This window comes from Petaurus breviceps, unplaced genomic scaffold (genome assembly GCF_028583685.1).
Source record: "Petaurus breviceps papuanus isolate PSGF00001 unplaced genomic scaffold, PetGlider_PUasm1.0 91041, whole genome shotgun sequence".
NCBI classification, from domain to species: domain Eukaryota; kingdom Metazoa; phylum Chordata; class Mammalia; order Diprotodontia; family Petauridae; genus Petaurus; species Petaurus breviceps.
Window position 1 is genome coordinate 23223250 of NW_027187400.1, and position 22654 is coordinate 23245903.

A 22654-nucleotide genomic window follows, 5' to 3' on the forward strand; every position below is an offset into this window, starting at 1 on the left:
CTCCACAGTTCCACACACCCCTGTGCCCACTCCCCCTGTCTCGTGAATGGGTCAGAAGCCTGTAGATATAAAGCTAGAAGGGGCCCAAGAGATTATCAGGTCCTACCTTTTCATTTTACTGGTGAAGAAACTGAGACACAGAGGGGAGGTTAAGTGATTTTCCCAAGGTCATACAGCTAGTCAGTGTCTCAGGGGGGAATCCTGGTCTCCACCACACTATGCTGCATGCTCCAGCCCGTTTATGTCTGTCATCTGTGGTGGATGTACCTTGTCACTTGGGAGAGAGGAAGACTAAGGGACCTTGTTCTTGGGAATGTGCTCAGAATGTGCTCACTGTAGCTTGCCCACTAGTCCCTAGCATAGGAGCCCATGGTATTTTGTAGCTCACATTTGCAGTTTTTAATTTGGCATAGCTTCCTTTGTTTTCTCTGCAAAGCTGTGATATTGAGCTTGACTCTTTCACTTTAGTCTGAAACTAAGATGTGTTCAAACTCTTAAATTCAGTCATTTGGAAGCCTGACATCTCTTACACCTTTTGGGGTACCTGCTGGTCAAACCCTCACACCTCAGAAACAGTCAGAAATGGCCACTTGGGCAACCCCTTGACTTTGGGATATAATCTCTACAGAATTAGGAGAGTCCTCTGGGCCTTTATTCTGCAGGGTCTCCAGGGGAGTCTCACACGCTGCCATTTGGGGATGGATCTTGCTAGAATCCCTGAGCTTCCCAGGGTCTGTGCTGGTCTGTGTTGAGGACATGGGGGTTATGATGTCATCACCGAATTTGGATCCTTGAGGGGGGTGGAGGAGGGAGGGCTGCTGGCAGCTTTGGGCTGGCTTGAGGCTGGGCCGAGTGACAGCCCAGCTGGTGGAAGTATGATGTTGGGGAGAGAGTGCTGGACCTGGAATCTGGAGGCCCGACTCTGCCACTCACTAGCTTAGTCTGACCTTGGACAGGTAGCTAGTTTGACTTATTAGAGGAGGATCCTGAACTAGTGGACTTTATGAGTTCATCTCCAGCTGTCTTATTGAGTCTGTCATCACTTAAGAGTGTGGCATCCCTCTCTGCAGGATCCCCTGACCCTGGACCCAGCACCACCATGTCGGGCACCGTGACTATCCTGCAGCAGTTTGCCAGTGGCCTGAAGAGCCGCAGCGAGGAGACTCGGGCCAAGACCGCCAAGGAACTACAACATTATGTCACCCTGGAGCTCCGAGAGGTCAGTGCAGTGTTGGCATGGGGCGGTGTGCCGTAGCAAGTTACCCAAGCCCAGTGGGCTGGCAGGGTAAGGAGCCTGGTAGTGAGGCGGGAGGTTCCCCATGCCACTGTGCATGTTGGTGCTTGTTTCCAGGATCCTGCTGTATATGTCCTTCTTCACAGATGTATGCCTTCCCTGCTGAATATTATCAGTCCTGTCTTCTTGCAAAGTGACTTTACTGATATGGGATTTCCATATGGAAATACAGGTTCAGGCAGGAGTCTGACACTCTGAACCTAGGAGTTGGGGCTGTGGCACTGTCTTTCCTCATCCTATCTCCCCCCATTCATCCAGTCAGTCAGGTTTGAAACCTTGGAGTAGTTCCTGACCGGTCCCTCTTCTTCCACTCCCTGGAGCCCGTTATTGGCCAAATTGTTCATCTGTTTGTAGTGCGTCCCTTTCATCCCACTGAAGCCTCCTGTAATGAAGATCAGTGACGTGTCATTTTTCACCTGAACCATTTCTGTAGCTCCTGTTGGCCTTGTGGCCATCAGTCTCTTTCCTCTAGTTTACCCTCCACAGCTGCCAAGTCAGTATTCCTAGAACAGGGCTGACCCTGTCACTTCTGCGCAGAAATCTCTGGTGGCTCCTGGTTGCCATCACGTCAGTAGAAGGCCACCTCTGTGAGGCTCCCACCAGGCTCATCGGTCTTCTCTCAAGTTGTGCGCCCTTTGTGTAGTCTGGCCTAAAAGCTGTTGCCATTCTGACTCTGCCTTTGGGAACATGGTTTCTTTCCCATGCCACAAATGCTTTCCTTCCTCACCTCCACTTTGTAAAATCCCTATTTCCCTTAAAGCAAAGCCCAGGAGCCTCCTCTTCCATGAGGCCTTTGCTGATTCCCTCTGGTGTTAGTACTCTTTTGCTCTTGAAATTGTTTTTTATGTTGCTACATGTATTTTATATTGACTTCCCTGCAGAAGTGCTATCTTCCCATAAGCTCCTGAAGGGAGGACCTTGTGTTTCTGCCTTTGGGTGCCCAGCACTTAGCACAGAGCCTTGTACATAGGAGGGGCTTCATAAACGTTTGTTGAATTGCTGTTTGTGTGAGTTACTGATATCCAGAAGAAGGAGCCTTCCCTCAGGAGACAAAGACATTACTCCCAACTCTCCTCAATTTGCAGATGAGTCAGGAGGAGTCCACCCGGTTCTATGATCAGTTGAATCATCACATATTTGAACTGGTGTCCAGCTCTGATGCCAATGAGCGGAAAGGGGGCATCCTGGCCATAGGTAAGAGACAGGGTCTTGCTTGGCCTTTGCTTTCTGTATATTTCCTGGGCTAACAGTGGTCAGGAAGTAGACCACACTGGTCCTCTCAGAGCAGGGCCATGAGTCACAAAATGCAGCCACATTTTAATGATTTGTTCAAGCCCCTTGCTAGCGTTCCTTCTGTGTCTTGGCCACTGCTTATTTGTGTGTCTGACCAGATAAATAATCATATCTAAAGCTAGATAATTTTTCTTCACGTTAGGGGCTCTGGTAAAAGGTTTGAAATAGGGAAACTTGAAACCTTTTTTTTTTTTTAATTCAAAATTAGGCTTCAGTTATCTGCTTGTCCTTGTCATTTGTTCAACAAAATAACTGAGATTGCTGTATTACAAATAAAGGGATAGATGGTTTACTTTCTTGTCTGGGCAGTTTACTTGTGGTATGTTGTATCCCAGCCTCATCTCTTATCTTCTTTCTTCTCCCTTGTAGCCAGCCTTATAGGAGTGGAGGCCTATGCCACCCGAATAGGCAGGTTTGCTAACTACCTTCGGAACCTCCTACCCTCCAATGACCCAGTTGTCATGGAGATGGCGTCCAAGGCCATCGGCCGCCTGGCCATGGCAGGAGACACTTGCACAGCTGAGTATGTGGAGTTTGAGGTGAAAAGGGCCCTCGAGTGGCTGGGTGCTGATCGCAATGAGGGCCGGAGACATGCAGCTGTGAGTACTCTAAAAGCCAGTCAAAGCCAGGCCTGGGGGTGGGGCAGATAGATGGCTGGATTCTGTCTAGAGAGAAATATGGTGTACACACACACACACACACACATGTACACACACAGATATTTAAGAGGAAATTAATGGAGATGTCAGAGAAATATTAGAATAACTCACCCCACATTAGTCAGAGCTAATGGAAATCTAAGTTTTAACCCAGTGGCTAATAAAAGTGTCTTACAGTCCTCTGAAGGTGCCATCTTGGTTTCTTCCTCCAGGTTCTTGTCCTTCGTGAGCTGGCCATCAGTGTCCCCACCTTCTTCTTCCAGCAAGTGCAGCCCTTCTTTGATACTATCTTTGTGGCAGTCTGGGACCCCAAACAGGCCATCCGAGAAGGAGCTGTCTCTGCCCTCCGCGCCTGTCTGATTCTCACCACCCAGCGTGAACCAAAGGAGATGCAAAAACCCCAGTGGTACAGGGTGAGCAGGGTTTGATTCATTCAGTAGAGGGCAGGCTTCTTGAGGGTAGACACTGTTGGGTTTTTGTCTCTGTAGCATAGCGCTTTCCATGCAGTAGGCACTTAATGTTTGTTGAATTTAATGGCTCTGGCGACCATCAAAGGACACATTTTAAATAAAACCTTCCTGGTTCCCTAGGGACGGTGGTGGGGCCCTTCAGTATCCTCAGAGCCAGGGTCTGGGGCCCTAGAGGTTGTCTAGTCTAGTTCGCCCCCTCACTGCCCAGAGGCCCAGAGAGCAGAGGTTACTCACTCCAGGTCACACACATGAAAGAGGCGGAGCTGGGATTCCCTCTTGAGATTCAGTGCTCCTCCCACTTTTCTGTGCTGCCTTCCCGTTGGGTTCACCCATGCCCCGGAAAGTAGGACAACATTCTGTCCCCTGGCTCTCAGCCAGGCTTGTTATCAGGAGGCCCAGACCAGAGCTCTGGGTTAAACAGAGTGGGTTCACTTGGCAGGTCTCCTCACAGATCACTCTTCAGCCCAGGTCTACACACCTCATTCTTCCCTAGGAATCCCAGAATTTGGCCTGTATTTAGGTTTCTACAAAAAAGGAAAAGGGCCTTTGGCTCCCTAGCAACCACTTGGAGTAACAAACCATTGACAGAGAATCACTATATGAAATGAAAAACCTGACGAATGAAAAACTTGCTTCTGGGCCAGAAAGAGTGGAGAGAGTCTTTCCCTTTCCAGTGAACCCCAGACCTACAGAACTGCACTTCACCCCCAGGAAAAAGAACTTGGTGTATTGATTACTTCCTCCAAGATCACTTAGTAGAAGCATCAGTTAGCTCTCAGGGAAAAGGGCAGAGTAACATACCTGTTCAGAGTCCCAGCGTATTTTCATGCATTGGCCAGATTGTTGGTTATAGCTTAGATGCCATCTTCCCATCTCTACTCAGCATACCTATGAAGAAGCTGAGAAGGGGTTTGATGAGACATTGGCCAAGGAGAAAGGCATGAATCGGGATGACCGGATCCATGGGGCCTTGCTGATTCTCAACGAGCTTGTGAGGATCAGCAGCATGGAGGGAGAGGTGAGTGCCAGAAACAGCGCCAAAGTCACGTGCCCTCCCAGGTCCTTCACAGGGTAATCTGTCTGCCCTGTGGCTTTACCAAACAAAATCTGGGGTAATGGCTCTATCTCTGTGATGCCTACCTGCATTAAATATCACTGTTCCTTTAAAAACTTCCCAGGAATTAAAAATCTAGAGACCAAGACTTTATAGGGAGGGTAGACCAAGAATTAGCAGATTATCAGACCACATCAAGTATCAGTTTATGGTGTTGGATTTGAACATGTTGAAGATCAAGTGTTGGACAGTTCTCAGCAAACAGAATGACTGTACATTGTCACTCTTTCAAGTTTTCCCATACATTTTGATGAAACTTGGGATTCTGAGTAAAAGTCATGCCTTGCTCCTCTCCAGATCTCTGGGGAGATGAAAATGAGAAGCCGCAGCCCCTCCCAGTCAGGATTTCATCACCTGCATTGGAGCTTAGAGTAGTGTGTGTCCTGAGGCTGTAGCACCTCGTTACATCTTCTTGATGAAGCTAAGATTCAGCCCATGGCAGGGTGGTAGGTCCTAGTTGCCCCCCTGATGTTTCTCTGGTGTTTCAGTAGGTGGTGCTGTTCCCTTAAAGTAGACCCAGGCCCCTTCAAGATGCTGAGGAAAGGCTGCTGCTCTCCATTTTGGCCATATTGGTTACTCTAAAGAGTAGCACTGTAGAGGCCAAGGCTGGGAGCTGCCCCTACAAGAAGAGGGGATTTTTTTCTCCCTTTTCCAGCGTCTCCGGGAAGAAATGGAAGAGATCACACAGCAGCAGCTGGTACATGACAAGTACTGCAGAGACCTTATGGGCTTTGGGACCAAACCTCGCCACATCACCCCCTTTACCAGCTTCCAGGCCGTGCAGCCCCAGCAGCCCAATGCCCTGGTCGGCCTGCTGGGCTACAGCGCCCACCAAGGCATCATGGGCTTTGGGACATCTCCCCTCCCAGCCAAGCCCACCTTGGTGGAGAGCCGATGCTGCAGAGACCTAATGGAGGAGAAGTTTGATCAGGTGAGCCAGGAGAAGCCATCCTTTGGCTCCCCACCTCCTTCCCCTGCTTCTGGTCCTGACCTGTCACTTCTGCTATCCCAGGTGTGCCAGTGGGTGCTGAAATGCCGAAACAGCAAGAACTCCCTCATCCAGATGACCATCCTCAATTTGTTGCCCCGCCTGGCCGCATTCCAGCCATCTGCCTTCACTGGTGAGCACTAGGCTGACCTCAGCCAAGTGCTGGGCTGAGTAGGTCACTTTGCCAGCACACTTCCTGTGCCTTCAGGGGTTCTAGGAAGTGACTGTTCTTCAGCTAAGGCCCCATACATACGGACAGAGACCTCAGAAACAAGAAACGGCCATCTAGCCCCATTCTTCTACAGACACTCATTCCAGAGACTCTGACTCACATCAAGCCAGTAACTAAAGCAGGACAAATATAGTCAGTGAGGTGTTACATGTGGGGTGGGCGAGAATTAGAATGTGTCCAAGGAGGACAAGGCAATTAGTAATATAAAACCATCAAGCCAGAGAAAAATGATTTCAAGAAAATCACCCATCTTTTTTCAATTTCCCCCTTCTTCCTGCCTGGCACGCAGCCCTTTTTAATGACCAGACAGGCCCTGTTCAGTCGAGCTCTAAATGAGCTCTAAATAAATGTGTGATGGCATCCAAGCTTCAAAAGGGGCCAATAGCTCAGCTCTGTGTGATCAAAGGCGGGGCTCTGTGGGAGCAGTTACCTTTGTAAGCTCTGGGGACAGAAAGGCCTCAGAAGGCCCCTAGATTTGTGCTTTTGATGTGGGCTCTTTCTGTTATTTTTACTAAATAATACATTAAAATGTGTAATAGAAATCTGGCCTGACAGAAACTCATGAATTTCCACCATATGGATATGGGCCACTTGTCTGAAGCTTTCTAGGTGAAAGCCATACCTTGGTTCGTTCTGAGTTCCCATAAATATAGGCTCCAAGACTCTCAGCTATATTTGTCAAAGTTGTGATCCTGGTGACATTACGGGTGGACAGTTCCTTTATATTCTAGCATGCCAAATCTAGAAAAAGGAGAATGAATGCCCCTCTTAGCTCTCTTTTTCAAAACCCAGTTCCATGCTGGAATTCTGAGAGCTGTCAGATTGTACCCCCTTTCTTCCCTCCCCCAAATAATTAAAAGTCTGGGATCTCAGTGGATAAGAACTTAGGAAGATCTGGGTTCAGATTCTGCCTCAGGTAGAGCAGTGTGACCCTAGACAAGTTATATAACCTTCCAGGGCCTTAGTTTCCTTTTCTGTAAAATGAGGTGGTGAATTGATTGGTTGAACTGAAAATCTTTGATCCTATGGTTCACTCTCACTTTGGGTTAATGTCTCAGCTTCTCATTTTCAGAGTACCCTTTCCCAAGCAGTTTGGTAAGAATTCAGGACAAAGGGCATTTGTGTTCTTCCCTATCTCTTATAGTAAAAAATAAATTATATACTTGGGGCATATGGAAGTTCATTGTTCCCCCGACTGTCTCACCAGTGCCCCTCAGAATCCCAATCATTCTTTCTTTCATTCTTTGAGTCCCTCTGTGTCTGCCATATGTTTCTGGCGTAGGCCTTCTGAGACACTGTCAGGGTGATTGGAGATAGAAAAGAATGGAGAAATGTCAATATTGAGACAGCATCAGCAGTTAACACTTTCATTTGAATTGCTGGCATATGGATGTTAGCTTATGCAAATCAGATGGAAAAAACATTTGAGGCTTTCCAAATTACAGATCTAATCCCCTTACATTAAGTAGCAGTTATAATGAAGATCTGAGCAACAAAAAGATTTCCAAGTCATTGGCCCATTTATTGGAAACAGTTCTCAATGCAAAATAATTCATACGTCCCTTGGAATTGCCTGTCGTGAGATTTGACCTGTATTTCCCAAAGATGAAATTCAGCTTGATGATTGTGACCCAGATAACTAAGTGTGAGCCTGCAAAATTGCCTTAGAACAAAGTCAGATGTTGCTCTTAGGAAGACCATTTTAATTGTCTTCTCTTTAACATGATTTCACATTTTTCCAAAAGTGTGTGTGCCTTTAGCATAAGGCAGGTGATGCTCAGCAGGGTTGTAGGAGCTTCTTGAGTCCATCCATTGGCCTTTCCCAGCTTGTTCCATGCCCCCCCTGAGAGGTAAACAGGACAAGACCACCCAAGTCCAGACCCAGAGACTCTTTCTCTTCTGTCTCCAGATACTCAGTACCTCCAGGACACCATGAACCATGTTCTTAGCTGTGTCAAGAAGGAGAAGGAACGCACAGCTGCTTTCCAGGCCCTAGGCTTACTCTCCGTGGCCGTGAGATCCGAGTTCAAGGTCTATTTGCCCCGTGTGCTGGAGATCATCCGAGCAGCTCTCCCCCCCAAAGACTTTGCCCCTAAGTAAGTATCGTGGTTGTCATCATCCCAGTGACCTCACCTGGCAGGAGGAAGGAGTTTCCTATGAATTTCTGGGTTTGAAATATGACTCATGGTATGGGGAAAAGTGCCCCTTTGCCTTGTAGTAGGAGAAGGGCAGGGATTAGACTTTTCCTAAATAAGGTCGTGTGTATCAGTATTTTGGAAAAGTTAAAAATATGATGTAAATCATGTAGTAGTGGGAGGCAGCAATGTATAATCAGTCAAATCCACAAATCACTAAACTCCTCAGGACCCCAGACAACTCTAAAGCCAGGAGTCACCAAGCTAGGGCCAGCCCCTGTATCAGTGAGGAAAATCCACATGTCAGGTATTCCCCACACATGCGCAGGTAACAGGTACAGGTCCAGAAAAAGAGAGAGATGGCAGTCGCCCTGAACATAACTGACAGTGCGTAGTGTCCAGGAAGAAGGAAGCTCATGTTCCCTTGTCCACTGTCCTACTCTGGCCACATCTGGAGTGTCGGGCTCCCCTCAGAGTGAGCCCCGCTCTGTAGGAAAAGGACAGTAGAGGTCTTGTCTGTGGGGATCCAAGCCAAGGATGTCTCTCAGCTCAGGGCCTTGGCAGGAGGTATCATCTGTCTTCAGGATGTGAGGGGGTGACATATAGAAGCTAGGAGCAGTGGGTGGAAGAGAAAACCCCTGAATGTTAGAACTGTCTAGAGGTGAGATAGGCAGCCTCTCCTGGGAGGCGGGGGTCCTGCCGAGGCTGGATGAACACTTGGCTAGGAGGTTACCAATTCTTTTCAGCTTCGTTCTGTTCTAGGAACTGTACCAACTTCTGGGCTCCCTTTCCAGCTCTGGTTTCCAAGGACTCCCACCTCCATTCTTTTCCCAGGCTCCCAGAAGCCTCTTGCCCATGGCTGGATGAGCAGTGGCTTAGTTTGAATTGGACAGTGGGTCAAGATCTAGGGAAGGGAGCTCTGCTCTAGGAGCAAGGGCACTGATGTCTCATTCCTGGCTTTCTTATTTACTTTCTGAATCACCATAGAGTCATTAAATGTCCCCAAACTTTACCTCTTTGAGAACTGGGAAATGTAATCCTTGGCACTCCTAAGAAAGGAAAAGCTAGAGAGACCAGGAAGACTCAGAAGTAAATAGGAGGTGGCATTCAGGGTTGGGCTTGGCTTCTCCAAGCAGTGAGCCTGATACCACGGACAGCATCTAAATATCTTCTAGGTGTCACCCCCAGGAGCGATCCCAAGGTTGGAAGTGAGGCACGCCGCTCACTACATTCAGGTTGGCCATTGCTTTATTTTCCCACAGGCGGCAGAAGGCAATTCAGGTGGATGCCACAGTCTTCACCTGCATCAGCATGTTGGCCCGAGCAATGGGGCCAGGCATCCAGCAGGACATCAAGGAGCTTCTCGAGCCCATGCTGGCCGTGGGCCTGAGGTATGTATCCAGTGAGCTTCTGTGGGGCTCAGAGCAGTCAGGACCTTCTCTTGTTGCCTGGATAAAACCTCATGAGGTCATGATCTGGCTTACCTTGGGCTAGTAGCCTTGGCTTTCCAAGCCCTACTTTGCTCATCTGCCCATGATGCCTAATAACATTTGTCCATCTCCATTGCTTGTGAGGACTAACTGAAAAAGGAAGCATTTCCCATTGGGGTTAGATCAAATACAAGCACAGGAGTGGGCTTTGCAGGTTGTGTTTCAGGTTGGAGGTTGCTGCTTTCTGAATCCAGAATAACAGCTCAGGGAGTGCCTACCCTGCCCTGAAGGAAGGGCAGTGGCAGTGGCGATTGGCCAAGGAAAGGTAGGCTGTGGAATGCACCTCCAGCACCAGCCCAGCTCAGTCACTACCCCCTCTTCACTCCAGCCCTGCTCTCACCGCTGTGCTGTATGACCTGAGCCGGCAGATTCCACAGCTGAAGAAGGATATCCAGGACGGCCTGCTTAAGATGCTGTCCCTTGTCCTCATGCACAAGCCTCTCCGGCACCCTGGGATGCCCAAAGGCCTGGCCCACCAGCTGGCCTCCCCCAGCCTCACCAGCCTCCCTGAGGCCAGCGATGTAGGGAGCATCACTCTTGCCCTCCGAACACTTGGTAGCTTTGAATTTGAAGGTAAGAGACTCAGCGGGCCGCGGGCCTGTGAGCCACCAGCCAGAAGACAGGTGCACCAAAAGCTTTTATGAGGAGCTGGCTTTCATGTTTTCTAGAGTGGAGCCTTAAAGGGCGTGCACTTGGGAGGGATCGCCAGAGGTGCGACTAAGGACTATAGAGCTTGTGCCTGGCCCCTACGCACATGTTCCTGAGTGTTTTTGTGTCCCCTGACCCCACATTTGAGTTGGGCATTGCCCGGGAACAGCACGTAATGGGCTGAGAAGCAGTGATGGTGCCCGTTTAGTGTTGCTCCTGTCCAGGGGCTCTGGGAGCTGTGTCTATACCTTGGGTATTTCCCCTGCTGGAAGCTGCTGGTTTCTGAGAGTTTAGGATTCTTTAGGTTTTACTGTGCCATCAGATAATGACATTCCAGTGCACTGGGGAGATAGTTCAGGACAAGAAAGCAGACTTGTGAGGTGTGGAAACAGGCAGCCGAGCACTACTCACAGTGCCTGGAGAATTGTCTTGTGCTCCAAGCCATCTTTCTGTGGCCACCCTGCTGCCACTGTCCCTGCCCTGCTCACCTTGAACACCTAGGCTCACACCCTTTTGGGTATTTGCATCTGTGCACTAAGATCCCTACCCAAAGACTCAGAAGTACTTTAATAATCCTCCTTGGGAACATGCAGAGCTTGTAAGCACAGCTGAAACAACTCACTGAATTGGAGGGCGTGGGGGGATGGACAGTCATTTCCCAGCCTTCCTTTCTTCTCATGCCGCCCTGCCCTCTCAGACCAAAGCCGCATGTGTTTTCTTCTAGAAAGAGAGTGGTCATTCGGTAAGCTTTTGTTAAGTGTCTCCTGGGGGCCGTGCACTGTGCTAGGCACTGGGGATGCAAGGAGGGGCAGGAGACATTCTCTGACCCCCCTCGGTCTGATGGGGAAGACAGCGTGAACTGCTGTGCACCAACAAGCTTATAGGTAGGATAAAAAGCAAATGATTAAGAGAAGGGAGGGGCACGGGGAAAGGCATCCTGTAGAAGTGGGATCTTAGCTGGGTCGTGATGGAAGCCAAGAGGTGGAGAGGGAGGAAAGCATAACCTGGGGGAAGGCAGGGTAGCTGGGGTTGTGACTTGTCCAAAGTCACATGGCTAGTAAGTGTTAAGTGTCTGAGGCTGGATCAGAACTCAGATCCTCCTGACTCCAGGGCCGGTGCTCTATTCACTGCTCCACCTAGCCACTCCACTTATATCTTCTTGAAAACTCAGTTGGTGACTCTGACATGAGGCGTCTGTCTAGACAGCTGCAGGTGTGTCTGAAATGCCAGCCAGTGTCTGCCCTGTTTTCTCTTCCTTTGTGCACCCAGGCCACTCTCTGACCCAGTTTGTCCGCCATTGTGCCGATCATTTTCTGAACAGTGAGCACAAGGAGATCCGCATGGAGGCTGCCCGCACCTGCTCCCGCCTACTCACGCCCTCCATCCACCTCATCAGCGGCCACGCTCACGTGGTCAGCCAGACAGCAGTGCAGGTCGTGGCGGACGTGCTCAGCAAATTGCTTGTGGTTGGAATAACAGATCCAGGTAAAGTATATTTGCAGAATGACAGGGTGGAGGGGGGAAGAAGCTGTGCCTTCAAGAACCTAGGAACATTGAAATTGTCATTTCCAGTACTTGAAGGAGCTGTTAGCCCTTTGTTCTGTGCTAGATGCTATCCAGCAAGTCCTACAGACGTGATCCTTACCCTCAAAGAGTTCGCCATCTGTCTCCTGATCTCTTTCATCGTGGTACATGGGTTATTATGTTTACCAATATAGAAACTAAATAAAATCCAAGTTCTTTGATTAGTCAGCAATTCAGACTGCCAAAGTGCCCAGAATTTTAAGTCGGGATCTCGATTTGGGTCCCAATTCTATTGCATTTGGCCTGTGTGACCATGGGGCACATCATTTCACCTCCGTAGGATGAGGTGCTGCCTTGTAACAGTGAGATGGTTGGACTTAACATGGCTGCTGAGGCCTCTTCTGGCTCCTACAATTTTGTAACCAACAGAATTGCAGCTTTCTGTGGCTCTCATTGTTCTTCTCACCAACTTCATGACCCTGGGCCTTGTAGAGAAAAAGACTAAGTTGCTCTTTTAAAAACCCAATGTTGCCCTTAAATAGGCCAGAGTCTTCTCTGCTAAGGGAACAATTGCCTTGATCCATCCTTGAAGGTGAAATAATAATTCTTTCCAGAGATTTTGAGCTTAGCAGCTCCAATCAGTACTGGCTAGGTTGGCCTCTATTGTTTAAAGTCAGTCTGTTTCATTCCTTCCCTTTTATTTCCACTGGCAGAAAAAAGTCCAGAGGGCCAAATGAGGGAGGGCTATCAGGAGCTTTTGTAGCTGGGCTGGTGGCAATAGGTACTGGATTGAGAAAGTTGCTGAGGGGTCCTCTGGGGCTTCAAGCCTGGGGAGGTGGGAGGTTGAGGGTGCCCCCATCCCTCAAGTCACTCAGATTTGCAGCCTCTTACCTCTCCCTCATCAGTGGCCCGTGTCCAGTCAGCTGCTAAGTCTTGTCAATTCTACCTCCATAGCACCTCTCCCATCTGTCCCCTTCACTCACCTGCCCCCAGCACCTGTTGCCTAGATGATTGCAGTGGCCTCCTGATGGGCCTTCTGCTTCCACTTTTACCTCCTCGAGTCCATTACTGGATTGTAAATTCCTAAGACAGGTCTGACCAGGTCACTGCCCTCTTTAGTAACTCCCTGCTGCCCCCAGGTCATTGTCCAGACTCTGGTCCATCTTTGAAAGCCTTTCTTCCAGATTTAATCATGACTCCCCTTCACGCCTTGTGCTCCAGACAGACTGCTCTGCCAGCTGCCCCCCAAACTCTCAGCTCTGGGGCTTGCCCAGGCTGTCTCCCATGATTGGAGCTTCTTCCTCACCTCCGCCGATGAGAGTCCTTCAAGGCCTAACCACTTAAGCAAAGTCTTTCATGATCCCCTCTGTTCTTAATGCTTCCTCTTTCGAAATTACTTGGTATAAATTTATCTCTGCAAATGATGTGCCCATAGTAGATTGTAAGCTCCTTTAAGGCAGGCACTGTGTCATAAGTCTTTTTGTCTTAGTATCCTTAGCACCTTACACATAGTAAGCACTTAATAAGTATCTGTGGAATTGACTGACTTGAAAGAGGCGAGATTGAATAGACAGACACATGGTCAAGCTCTTACTTGCTCTTCCAGACCCTGACATCCGTTACTGTGTCTTGGCCTCCCTGGATGAGCGCTTTGATGCTCACTTGGCCCAGGCAGAGAACCTCCAGGCTCTGTTTGTGGCCCTTAATGACCAGGTGTTTGAGATCCGGGAGCTGGCCATCTGCACCGTGGGTCGTCTCAGCAGCATGAACCCTGCCTTTGTCATGCCTTTCCTGAGGAAGATGCTCATTCAGGTAAAGGGCCTGGCTCTTGAAACTGGGTGGTGGGGAAGAGCGCCTCCCAATGGAAATGACCGCCTAAGGGTTGACCTCTTGGTGGCTCGGGAAAGGAAGAGGGCTGAGCCCATAAAAAAAAAAAAAAGGACACTGAACTGGGGGAACTGGAAAGTGGTTTCAGCTTTTTTTGTTATTTAGGAGATTAGAACAAGCAAGGATGGGCTGAGACCTCCTTTCCTTGGAGAGAACTCTCAAATCAGGGAGGAGTCATTTAGTAAACTGGACTTGAGCCCAGTGATTTATTTCAATAATGGTTTGATTAATTATCTACCCTTATTTGGTGTTCTAATACTCGACATTTATACCTGACTTTAAACAGTAGTTCTTAACCCCATTGGCTGTCTGATGAAGACTGTGGACCCCTTCTTAGAATAATGTTTTCAGATGCATAAAATACAGAGAATTACAAAGGAAACCAATTATATCAAAATATTTTTTAAAAAAGACAGTCACAGAAATCAGTCAGCTTACATTTATTAAGCACCTACTCCATCCAGGCATTGTGCTAGGCACAGGGCTACAAAGAAAGGCAAAAGACAGTACCTGTTCTCAGGTAGCTCCCAGCCTGAAAGGAGAAATGCCATACAAATGAACAAACAAACAAACTGGTCTTACAAGAGAAATTGGAGCTGATCCACATCGGGAAGGCTTCTCAGAGGTGGGGAGATTTTACCTGGGTCACGAAGGAAGGAAGCCAGGAGGCCAATGTGAGGAGGGGGAGCAGAGAGTATGGCTGGAGGCAGAGATTAGTATCCCTGGGCCACAGAACACCAGGTGAGCAGTTGGGCTTACAGAGCCTGGGTGGGTGCAAAACTACATATGAAATCCCATTTGAAGCTCATTGCAGCCCTACACAGAACATATTACATCCCCATTTTGCATCTGAAGATACAAGGCCCAGAAATTATCCTGGGCCACACAACCTGTAATGTTACAGCCTGGATTTGAGACCTGGTCTTCCGGACTAAACCAGGACTTCAGTGAGGCCTACAAATTCCTACCTCTCTATTGTCTAAAGAAAAAACTTGTGAAGAGGAGCTCGGTTTTAAATGAACTGGCTTAATGAGCACTAATATTTTGTTTTGCTAACAGTTCCCATTGAGAACAACTGATTTCAATTTTAAAACAAAAGTTTGCCATCAAGTGCTGTTGTAGGTGCTAAAAAATAAAGTGAAAAACCATACAATCCTTGTTCTCTCGGAGGTTCCACTCTCCTTGGAGAATGAGACCAGGTGGTCTTGGCAGTAACTGCACATCCAAGTAGAAGATGTGTATCTGGGTAAGGCCCAGAGGGGTGTGTGACTAGGAGGGAAGGCTGAGCACAGGAAGGAAGCTTCTTGGAAGAGGCAGCATTCCACACATGAAGCTCGTGCTAGAAAATAGAGGCAAGACAGTTTTCTAGTTCACTGAACTTTATTCCTTGAAGGGTCTAATTTAAAGGGAACAATCTTTGGGGCAGTTCCAATAAGCGTTGTTTCAGTAGGTAGGGCTTTTCTCCATACCTCAGACTGATTACTTAGAATCTCAGTGGATTGTACCATGATGAACTTGGGATTACTGGGTGTGTGAGCACAGAAGGGAAGGACATAGGATTGGCTAGCAAAAGACAGGGGCTCCCATCAGGCCTTGGTACTTGTTACCTGTAGGACTTTGGTAAATTCACTTAACTGTAGGGGCTTCACTTCTCCAATAACACGGGGTGGCCATAGGATGCCAGGGATGGGGCACTTTCAGGTTAATGTGCCTTCTTTTCCCTTCGCTGTCACCTCTCCCTACTGTTAGTGTTCTGCCACCAGCCATCACCCACTCCATATTTGCCTGTAGCCTAAGAAGGATTCAAGGTTGCCAGGGAAAATGAGCAGCCCACTTTCTTGAGTCAGTATCCTGAAATTTATGCACAAATGCTAAACCATTAGGCTCTGACTGCAGATAGCAGTCCTCCTCTCCTTTGGAATAAATTGAAGCCACAAATGCTATTTTTCTCCTTGCTTGGAGAGACATTGTTTCAACATTAGCAACCATCCAGAGGTTTGTGGGGGTGTTTTGTCTGTTGAGTTAATCAACCTTAACTTGGTGATGCTGAACGGACGTCATCTTGGCTGCTTTCTGATTTACATCTACTTTTGCCCCTGTGTTTCATAAGCCACAAAACCCTGCTTATTTTTGCAATTACATTTTAAATCTCCAGATGTGACCAAAAGGGGCTGGCTTCTTTCCACAGTACACTAGCTGGCATGGTGGGGTTTGATGTAGTAGCTGTTTGCTGCCCAGTGCCCATCCCTTTTAAAATGCCTTCGCCTCCTTGTTGCTGAGTATTGCCCACCCCCGCTACTTGTCCAGCAGTCCAAGCCCAGTAACATCAGGCTGTCCTCAGGGAGCACCAGGAAGCTCCCAAATGGATATAGAAGAGAAGGTGTTGGGCGGGTTTCTCTCCAGGTCCAGCTTGTTAGAGGCCACTCTAAAGGTCCTTGATGACCTGTCGTGTCCCTCTCTGAATCCCATTTGCCCCTGCTACCTCTCTAAGGAATGCTTGTCTTCCAGAATTTCTGTTGCCATAACAAAACATTGTCTTCTTCAGATTTTGACTGAGCTGGAACACAGCGGAGTTGGAAGAATCAAAGAGCAGAGTGCCCGCATGCTGGGGCACTTAGTTTCCAACGCCCCCCGGCTCATTCGCCCCTACATGGAGCCCATTCTGAAGGTAGAGGAGACCTGGGCAAAGGTCACCTTTTGTCTTTCTGTGGGAGCTTGCTTTTTCTTTGCTGATGTAACTCATATCTAATATGGGGTAACTGATTGCAGTCAGTGCTGAATGGTACAGTCAGTGCTGAATGGTAGCCAGCTCTGCCATCACGGTCAGGGGGTCAAGGTCCAGATTCAAAGTACTCACGCACATACCAGCTGTGTGACCTCAGATGAGACACTTAGCTCTCAGTGCCCCAGGCTACTGTCTGAGACTAGGTTGCATAGCACGTTGGGCCATGTGTTGGTAGATGGAGTTTCCCCAACAGGAATTCTTTTTTTTCTCTCTTTTTATTTTTTAGTTTACATCATTCATTTCCACAACATTTAGAGTTACAAATTTTCTCCCCAGTTTTCCCTACCCACCACCCCTAAACAGTGTTCCCACTGAATATCCCCTCCCCCAGTCTGTTCTCTCCTATATCTTCTCCCATTCCCCCTTCAACTTTCCAGTAGGGCACGGTGGATCTCTATGCCCCAGTGCCTGTGTATCTCATTTCCCAGTTACATGTAAAATAATAATAAGTATATATATTTTTAAACATTTAATTTTAAAACTTTGGATTCCAGATTCTTTCCCTTCCTCCCTCGTCACCCACCCTCACTGGGAAGATAGGTTGTACACGTGTAGCTATGCAAAATATTTCCATAGTGGATATATTGTGAAAGACTGACTATATTTCCCTCCATCCTATCCCACCCCCCACTTGTTCTGTTCTCTGCTTTGATCCTGTACCTTTTCAAAAGTGGGTGCTTTCAACTTCCCTCCCCCCTAGCCTACCCTCCCTTCCATTATCCCCCCTCTCTTCCCCTTCCCCTCTACTCTCCTGTAGGGTGAGATACCCTATTTAGTGTGTATGACATTCCCTCCCTAAGCCAAATTCAATGAGAATAAGGTTGACTCATTCCCTTTCGCTTTCCTGTCCTTCCCCTCCATTGTAACAGTTTTCCCTTGCCTGTTCTATGTGAGATAATTTACCTCATTCTGTCTCTCCCCATCTCCTCTCATATTCCTCTCTCACCTCTTAATTTCACCTTTTAAGTATCATCCCTTCCTATTCAATTGGTCCTGTGCCTTCTGTCTATGTATACCTGTACACATATATACACACACTCATGTATTCATATGCTCATATACCCTCCTATATAGACATATATATATGTATGTGTGTGTGTATATATATATATATATATACATATATGTATATATATATATACACACACACATACACATTTCTATTCCCTTCAACTATTCTTATACTGAGAAAGGTTTCATAAGTTACAATTATCATTTTTCCATGTAGGAATATAAGTAGTTCAACTTTGATAAGTCCCTTATGATTTTTTTTTCCCTGTTTACCTTCTCAAGCTTCTCTTCTTGTATCTGAATGTCAAATTTTCTATTCAACTCTGGTTTTTTCATCAAGAATGCTTGAAAGTCCTCTATTCCACTGAATGACCATATTTTCCCCTGAAACATGATACTCACTTTTGCTGGGTAGATGATTCTTGGTTTTAATCCCAGCTCCTTTGACCTCTGGAATATCATATTCCAAGCTCTTCAATCCTTCCATGTAGAAGCTGCCAGGTCCTGAGTTATCCTGATTGTGTTTCCAAATATTGAAATTGTTTCTTCCTGGCTGCTTGTAATATTTTCTCCTTCATCTGGGAACTCCTGAACCTGGCTATAATATTTCTAGGAGTTTTCTTTTTGGGATCTTCTTCAGGAGGTGATTGGTAGACTCTTTCAACTTCTATTTTGCCGTCTGGTTCTAAAACATCAGGTCAGTTTTCCTTGAGAATTTCTTGAAGGATGATTTCTAGGTTCTTTTTTTGATCATGGTTTCAGGTAGTCCAATAATTTTTAAATTATCTCTCCTGGATCTATTTTCCAGGTCAGTGGTTTTTCCTATGAGATATTTCACATTGCCTTCTATTTTTTCATTTGTTTGGATCTGTTCAATAGTATCTTGATTTCTCAAAGTCACTAGCTTCCATTTGCTCCAATCTAATTCTGAAGGAATGATTCTCTTCAGTGAGCTTTTGAGATTCTTTTTCCATCTGGCAAATTCAGCTTTTTAAGGCATTCTTCTCCTCATTGCCTTTTTGAGCCTCTTTTGCCATTTGAGTTAGTCTGTTTTTTAAGGTGTTACTTTCTTCAGTCAGGTTGTTGACTTGCTTTTCATGATTTTCTTGCATCATTCTCATTTCTCTTCCCAATTTTTCCTCCACTTCTCTTATTTGATTTTCAAAATCCTTTTTAAGCTCCTCTATGGCTTGTAACCAGCTCATATTTTTCTTGGAAGCTTTTGGTGCAGGAGTTCTGACTTTGTTGTCTTCCTCCTGTTCCATGCGTTGATCCTTTTTGTCCCCAAAATAGGAGTCTAATGTTGGATTGCTCTGTTTCCTTTGCTTCCTTTGCTTGCTCATGTTGCCACTCAATTACTTGACTTTTGAGCCTTTTGCCACAGTAGAAATCTGCTACCAGAAACGGGAGCTTTATCCCAAATGCTGGGGTTTTTGCAGCTGCTGTAGGTATTAGTTGGGTGCCCTCTCTGAAGCCTCCACATGCTCTGGCAGACTGCTCATGCACCCCAGGACCTCCACCCTAGACCACAATACAGATCCAAGCAGTTAAAGCAAGAGTGATTATCCCTCAGACTGGTCACCTGGTCTCCCTGCAATCTGCAGACCAGGAGCTCTGAAGCAGCCATAAGATGTTGGCTGCATGGCTGCAGTGCCACAGCACCACAGCCGCTTCTCGCCCCAGGGGCAAAGGCCGGATTGCACTCCCACTTCCAAAGGTCCCAAAGTCCACACTACACTGACCTCTCACTTTGCCCTTGGCATCTATGGGTTGATAATTCTGGAAACCTCCACAGTTGCTGGTGATCCGAAGTCCCTCCAGCCAGTGGCTGGTTAGGCCACCCTGAGGCTAGAACCTCCGGCTTGCGTGGGGCTGGGGTCAGCTCTCAGCACACTGTGCTGGCCCCTTCCTGCTGGGCTGTCCTCAGTGGGGGGTTAGCTTCTGTGTGTCATTTTGTGTGTTCTGTAGCTCCAGAGTTTGTCTAGAGTAATTTTTTTTTAATTTTATTTTTTTTAAAGCAATCAAGGTTAAGTAACTTGCTCAAGGTTACACAGCCAGTTATTTCTGGGTGTGGTGCTAAGTATCTAAGCCCGGATTTGATCCCCAGGTCATCCCGACACTGGAGCCGGTACTCTTACTCACTGAGCCACCTGGCCGCCCCTAAGCAATTGGGGTTAAGTGACTTGCTCAAGATTAAAAAGCCAGGTGTTTCTGGGTGGGTGCTAAGTGTCTGAGCCCGGGATTCGATCCCCAGGTCATCCCAACACTGGAGCCAGTGCTCTTACTCGCTGTGCTACCTGGCAGCCCCTAAGAGTAATTTTTTATATAAATTGGGGGAGGTGGGAGCCAGAGCTGCATGGAAGTCCTGTTTCTACTCTGCCATCTTCCAGGAATTCTTTAGATCAATAAATTTTGGTTCCCAAATAGAATGATGCTCAGGTAAGCCAAACTCCAAGACATGGGGGGAATAAGGGCCAGAAATAGTTAATAAAAGATAAAGGTATGTTTTGAATCTGAATATGTTAAAGTAATGTGGACCATTTCATAACATTTAAATCTATGTAAATTAACATCCAAATATAATTTATAGGAATGAGGTGCAATATTTTCGCATTCCATTACTCAGCTCCCAATTAGGTTAGTCTTACGGTTTTGGCAGAGAAAAGGTTAAGCATTTATGCTCCAGATAGACCCTCATAGAAAACCCTGAAAAAAGTCAATTGGACAGATTGGGTTGTTCCTTTAGGAGGTGACCTTCAGGTACAAATTGATAAAAGAAAATGTTCTTTTGCATGGATAGTAATCCGCCTGCCTTTCCTCGTGTCTTCCCTAGGCTTTAATTTTGAAGTTGAAAGATCCGGACCCTGACCCAAACCCAGGGGTGATCAATAACGTCTTGGCTACTATAGGAGAGCTGGCCCAGGTAAGGGCACCCTGTCCTCCGAGGAGGTGGTTCCGGGGTCAGGCCTGCCAGCCCTCCCATGGTCAGTGTGCAGAGTTTGATGGAAGCCCCCTCCCTCTCCCTGCAGGTGAGTGGCCTGGAAATGCGCAAGTGGGTTGATGAGCTCTTTATCATCATTATGGACATGCTGCAGGATTCCTCTCTGCTGGCCAAGAGGCAGGCAAGTAACCAGGCCAGGGATGGGAGGGAGAACGACCTGGAGCCAGGATCGGTGCCAGATATCTAGGGAACAGTCTTTCATACACTGTGCCTTGCTCATATGTGCTCAGCTCAGTGCCTCCTATGGCCAGGCACGGTTCTGATGTGGGAGATCAAAATACAAAAATTGCGATGATCTCTGCTCGTTAAGAACCTACGTTCTAAGGAGGAGACAGCACAGGGTGCATGAATACAAATGCAGACAAGGTAGTTAAATTGTTCTAGAGCCCAGTCCCTTCTTTCTCATTCCCTCATTTCACAGGGCCCTAATCCCCTCCTGGGTGTGGTATCGAGGCGTTGCCAGTGCCCCCTGGAGCTCTGAGCCGGGACCCTGCTGGGCAAGTCATTTCACCCGCTTCGGTTTCTTCCCCTGTAAAATGGGCAACTGTTGATAACCCTTCCCTCCTAGGAGGGTTGTAAGCACCAAGCGGGATCCTATTTGTAAAGCTTATGGCACAGTGCTTGGCATATAGCAGGTGTTTGGTAAATGCTGGGTGCCCATCGGGCCTGACCTGTCTTTCCAGGCTTACTGCCCATCACTCCCCTTCCTGCAGTCTGGGCTTCTTGCTGTGCCTTGAGCTCAGCACCCCATTTCCCCTCTGGGATCCACACTATCCTTCAGGGCTCAGTTCTTAGGTGTTCTCCTGCAGGCTCCCTTTCCTGGCTCCTGTAGTTTTCAGGGCTTGCTCCCCCTCTCCTCTGATAAGTATGTATATAGCTGTCTCTTTTCAGGTTGAGTTTTTCCAGTAGAATGTACAGTCTTTAGGGGACTTTTAGTCTTTCTGTGTTTTATTCCTAGGGACTTACAAATCTTAGGCATTTTATAAATGCTTGTTGAATTGGTTTGAATTGGACCAGAACAGGATGACCTTCCCAGTGCAACTTTTCCCATGCTTTTACTAAGTGTTAGAAACCTCAGGTCACAGCCCCAGCCATGCTGCCTATACCATCCTCTTCCTCCGTAATGTCAGTCTATCTAGTCTGTCCAGAGACCAGCTCTCTAGGGAGGCCATCATCCGTCCACAGGCTCTTCTCTGCACTGACTTAGCAGACCAAAATCGGGGTGGGAGGGCAGCTAGCTAGATGGCTTGCCATTTCCTTAGCGGTGACTACCAGAGTGTGATTGCCTAGGAAGTCATCCCTGAGCACCCAAGAAAGGCTCTGGAAAGATGGCTCTCCAGTTCCAACATCCCCCTTTTCTCCTCTCAGCTCACTAAAGTTCTGGGGTTAGAATGCAGTATGTTTAGCTCAGAGAAGGGAATGCTTAGAGGGACATGAGAATTTTTAAATATTTGAAGGCCTGTCTTGGAAGGTTGGATTTGTGTGTCCCCAGGGCAAAAGGAGCTGGCAGAAGTCCCAGAGAAGAAAGGTCTGGTCTTGATAAGGGGGTAGAGCTGCCTAGGGAGGACTGCGGATCTTCTAGGGGTGGCCAAGTTTGAGATGGGCTGTGTCTCAAGGTTGAGTGGGACTCAATGATTGTGACTCCAAGATTCCATCTCCCCCATGCTCCACAATCTGCCGGATGTCGGCATGTTGGGAAAGCTCTTTGAGAGCAGGGCCTGGCTCATTTAGGGATGTATGCACTGTGCTTGGCATGCAGATGGGGCTTAATAAATACATGTTGACTGATGTGGAAGAGCACAGGCTTTCCGTTTACCTGTGTCTAGCCTTACTTTGTTCCTGGCCATCTAATGTTTGAATCACCCTCAGAACCTTTCCTTACTGGGCCTGATATAACCACAGCCTTCACTTTTTGAATTTAGAGTTTTCTCATATCTTCCCTTACTAGTTTGCAAGGTTATGGAAGCAGATCTTAGGTTCTTCTAGAAAAGCTTTTTAATCCCAGGAATGAGAGAAAAGCTCAGTGTGTCACTCCCTTGTCTGCTAGGGGTTTGTGGTTAGCCAGCTGTTTAATCTGACCAGACTTAGGGGACCCTCTTCCTGCTTAGAAGAAGACATTCTTT

At 47.5% G+C, this 22654-nt stretch overlaps 1 protein-coding gene across 2 annotated transcripts in view; it reads left to right on the forward strand.

Annotated features, from left to right (window-relative positions):
• The window catches only part of MTOR (mechanistic target of rapamycin kinase), a 113146-nt gene that overhangs the window by 2732 nt on the left and 87760 nt on the right, over nt 1–22654 (forward strand). For both annotated transcript variants that reach the window (XM_069078976.1, XM_069078977.1), the window contains exons 2-16: nt 1071–1219; nt 2380–2488; nt 2957–3186; nt 3459–3659; nt 4600–4734; nt 5486–5761; nt 5843–5951; nt 7960–8146; nt 9448–9576; nt 10004–10248; nt 11593–11808; nt 13454–13659; nt 16280–16402; nt 20364–20453; nt 20560–20656. In XM_069078976.1, coding sequence (XP_068935077.1) covers nt 1100–1219; nt 2380–2488; nt 2957–3186; nt 3459–3659; nt 4600–4734; nt 5486–5761; nt 5843–5951; nt 7960–8146; nt 9448–9576; nt 10004–10248; nt 11593–11808; nt 13454–13659; nt 16280–16402; nt 20364–20453; nt 20560–20656 — 2473 coding nt within the window. In that variant the 5' untranslated portion in view covers nt 1071–1099. The remainder of the gene's footprint in view (nt 1–1070; nt 1220–2379; nt 2489–2956; nt 3187–3458; nt 3660–4599; nt 4735–5485; nt 5762–5842; nt 5952–7959; nt 8147–9447; nt 9577–10003; nt 10249–11592; nt 11809–13453; nt 13660–16279; nt 16403–20363; nt 20454–20559; nt 20657–22654) is intronic.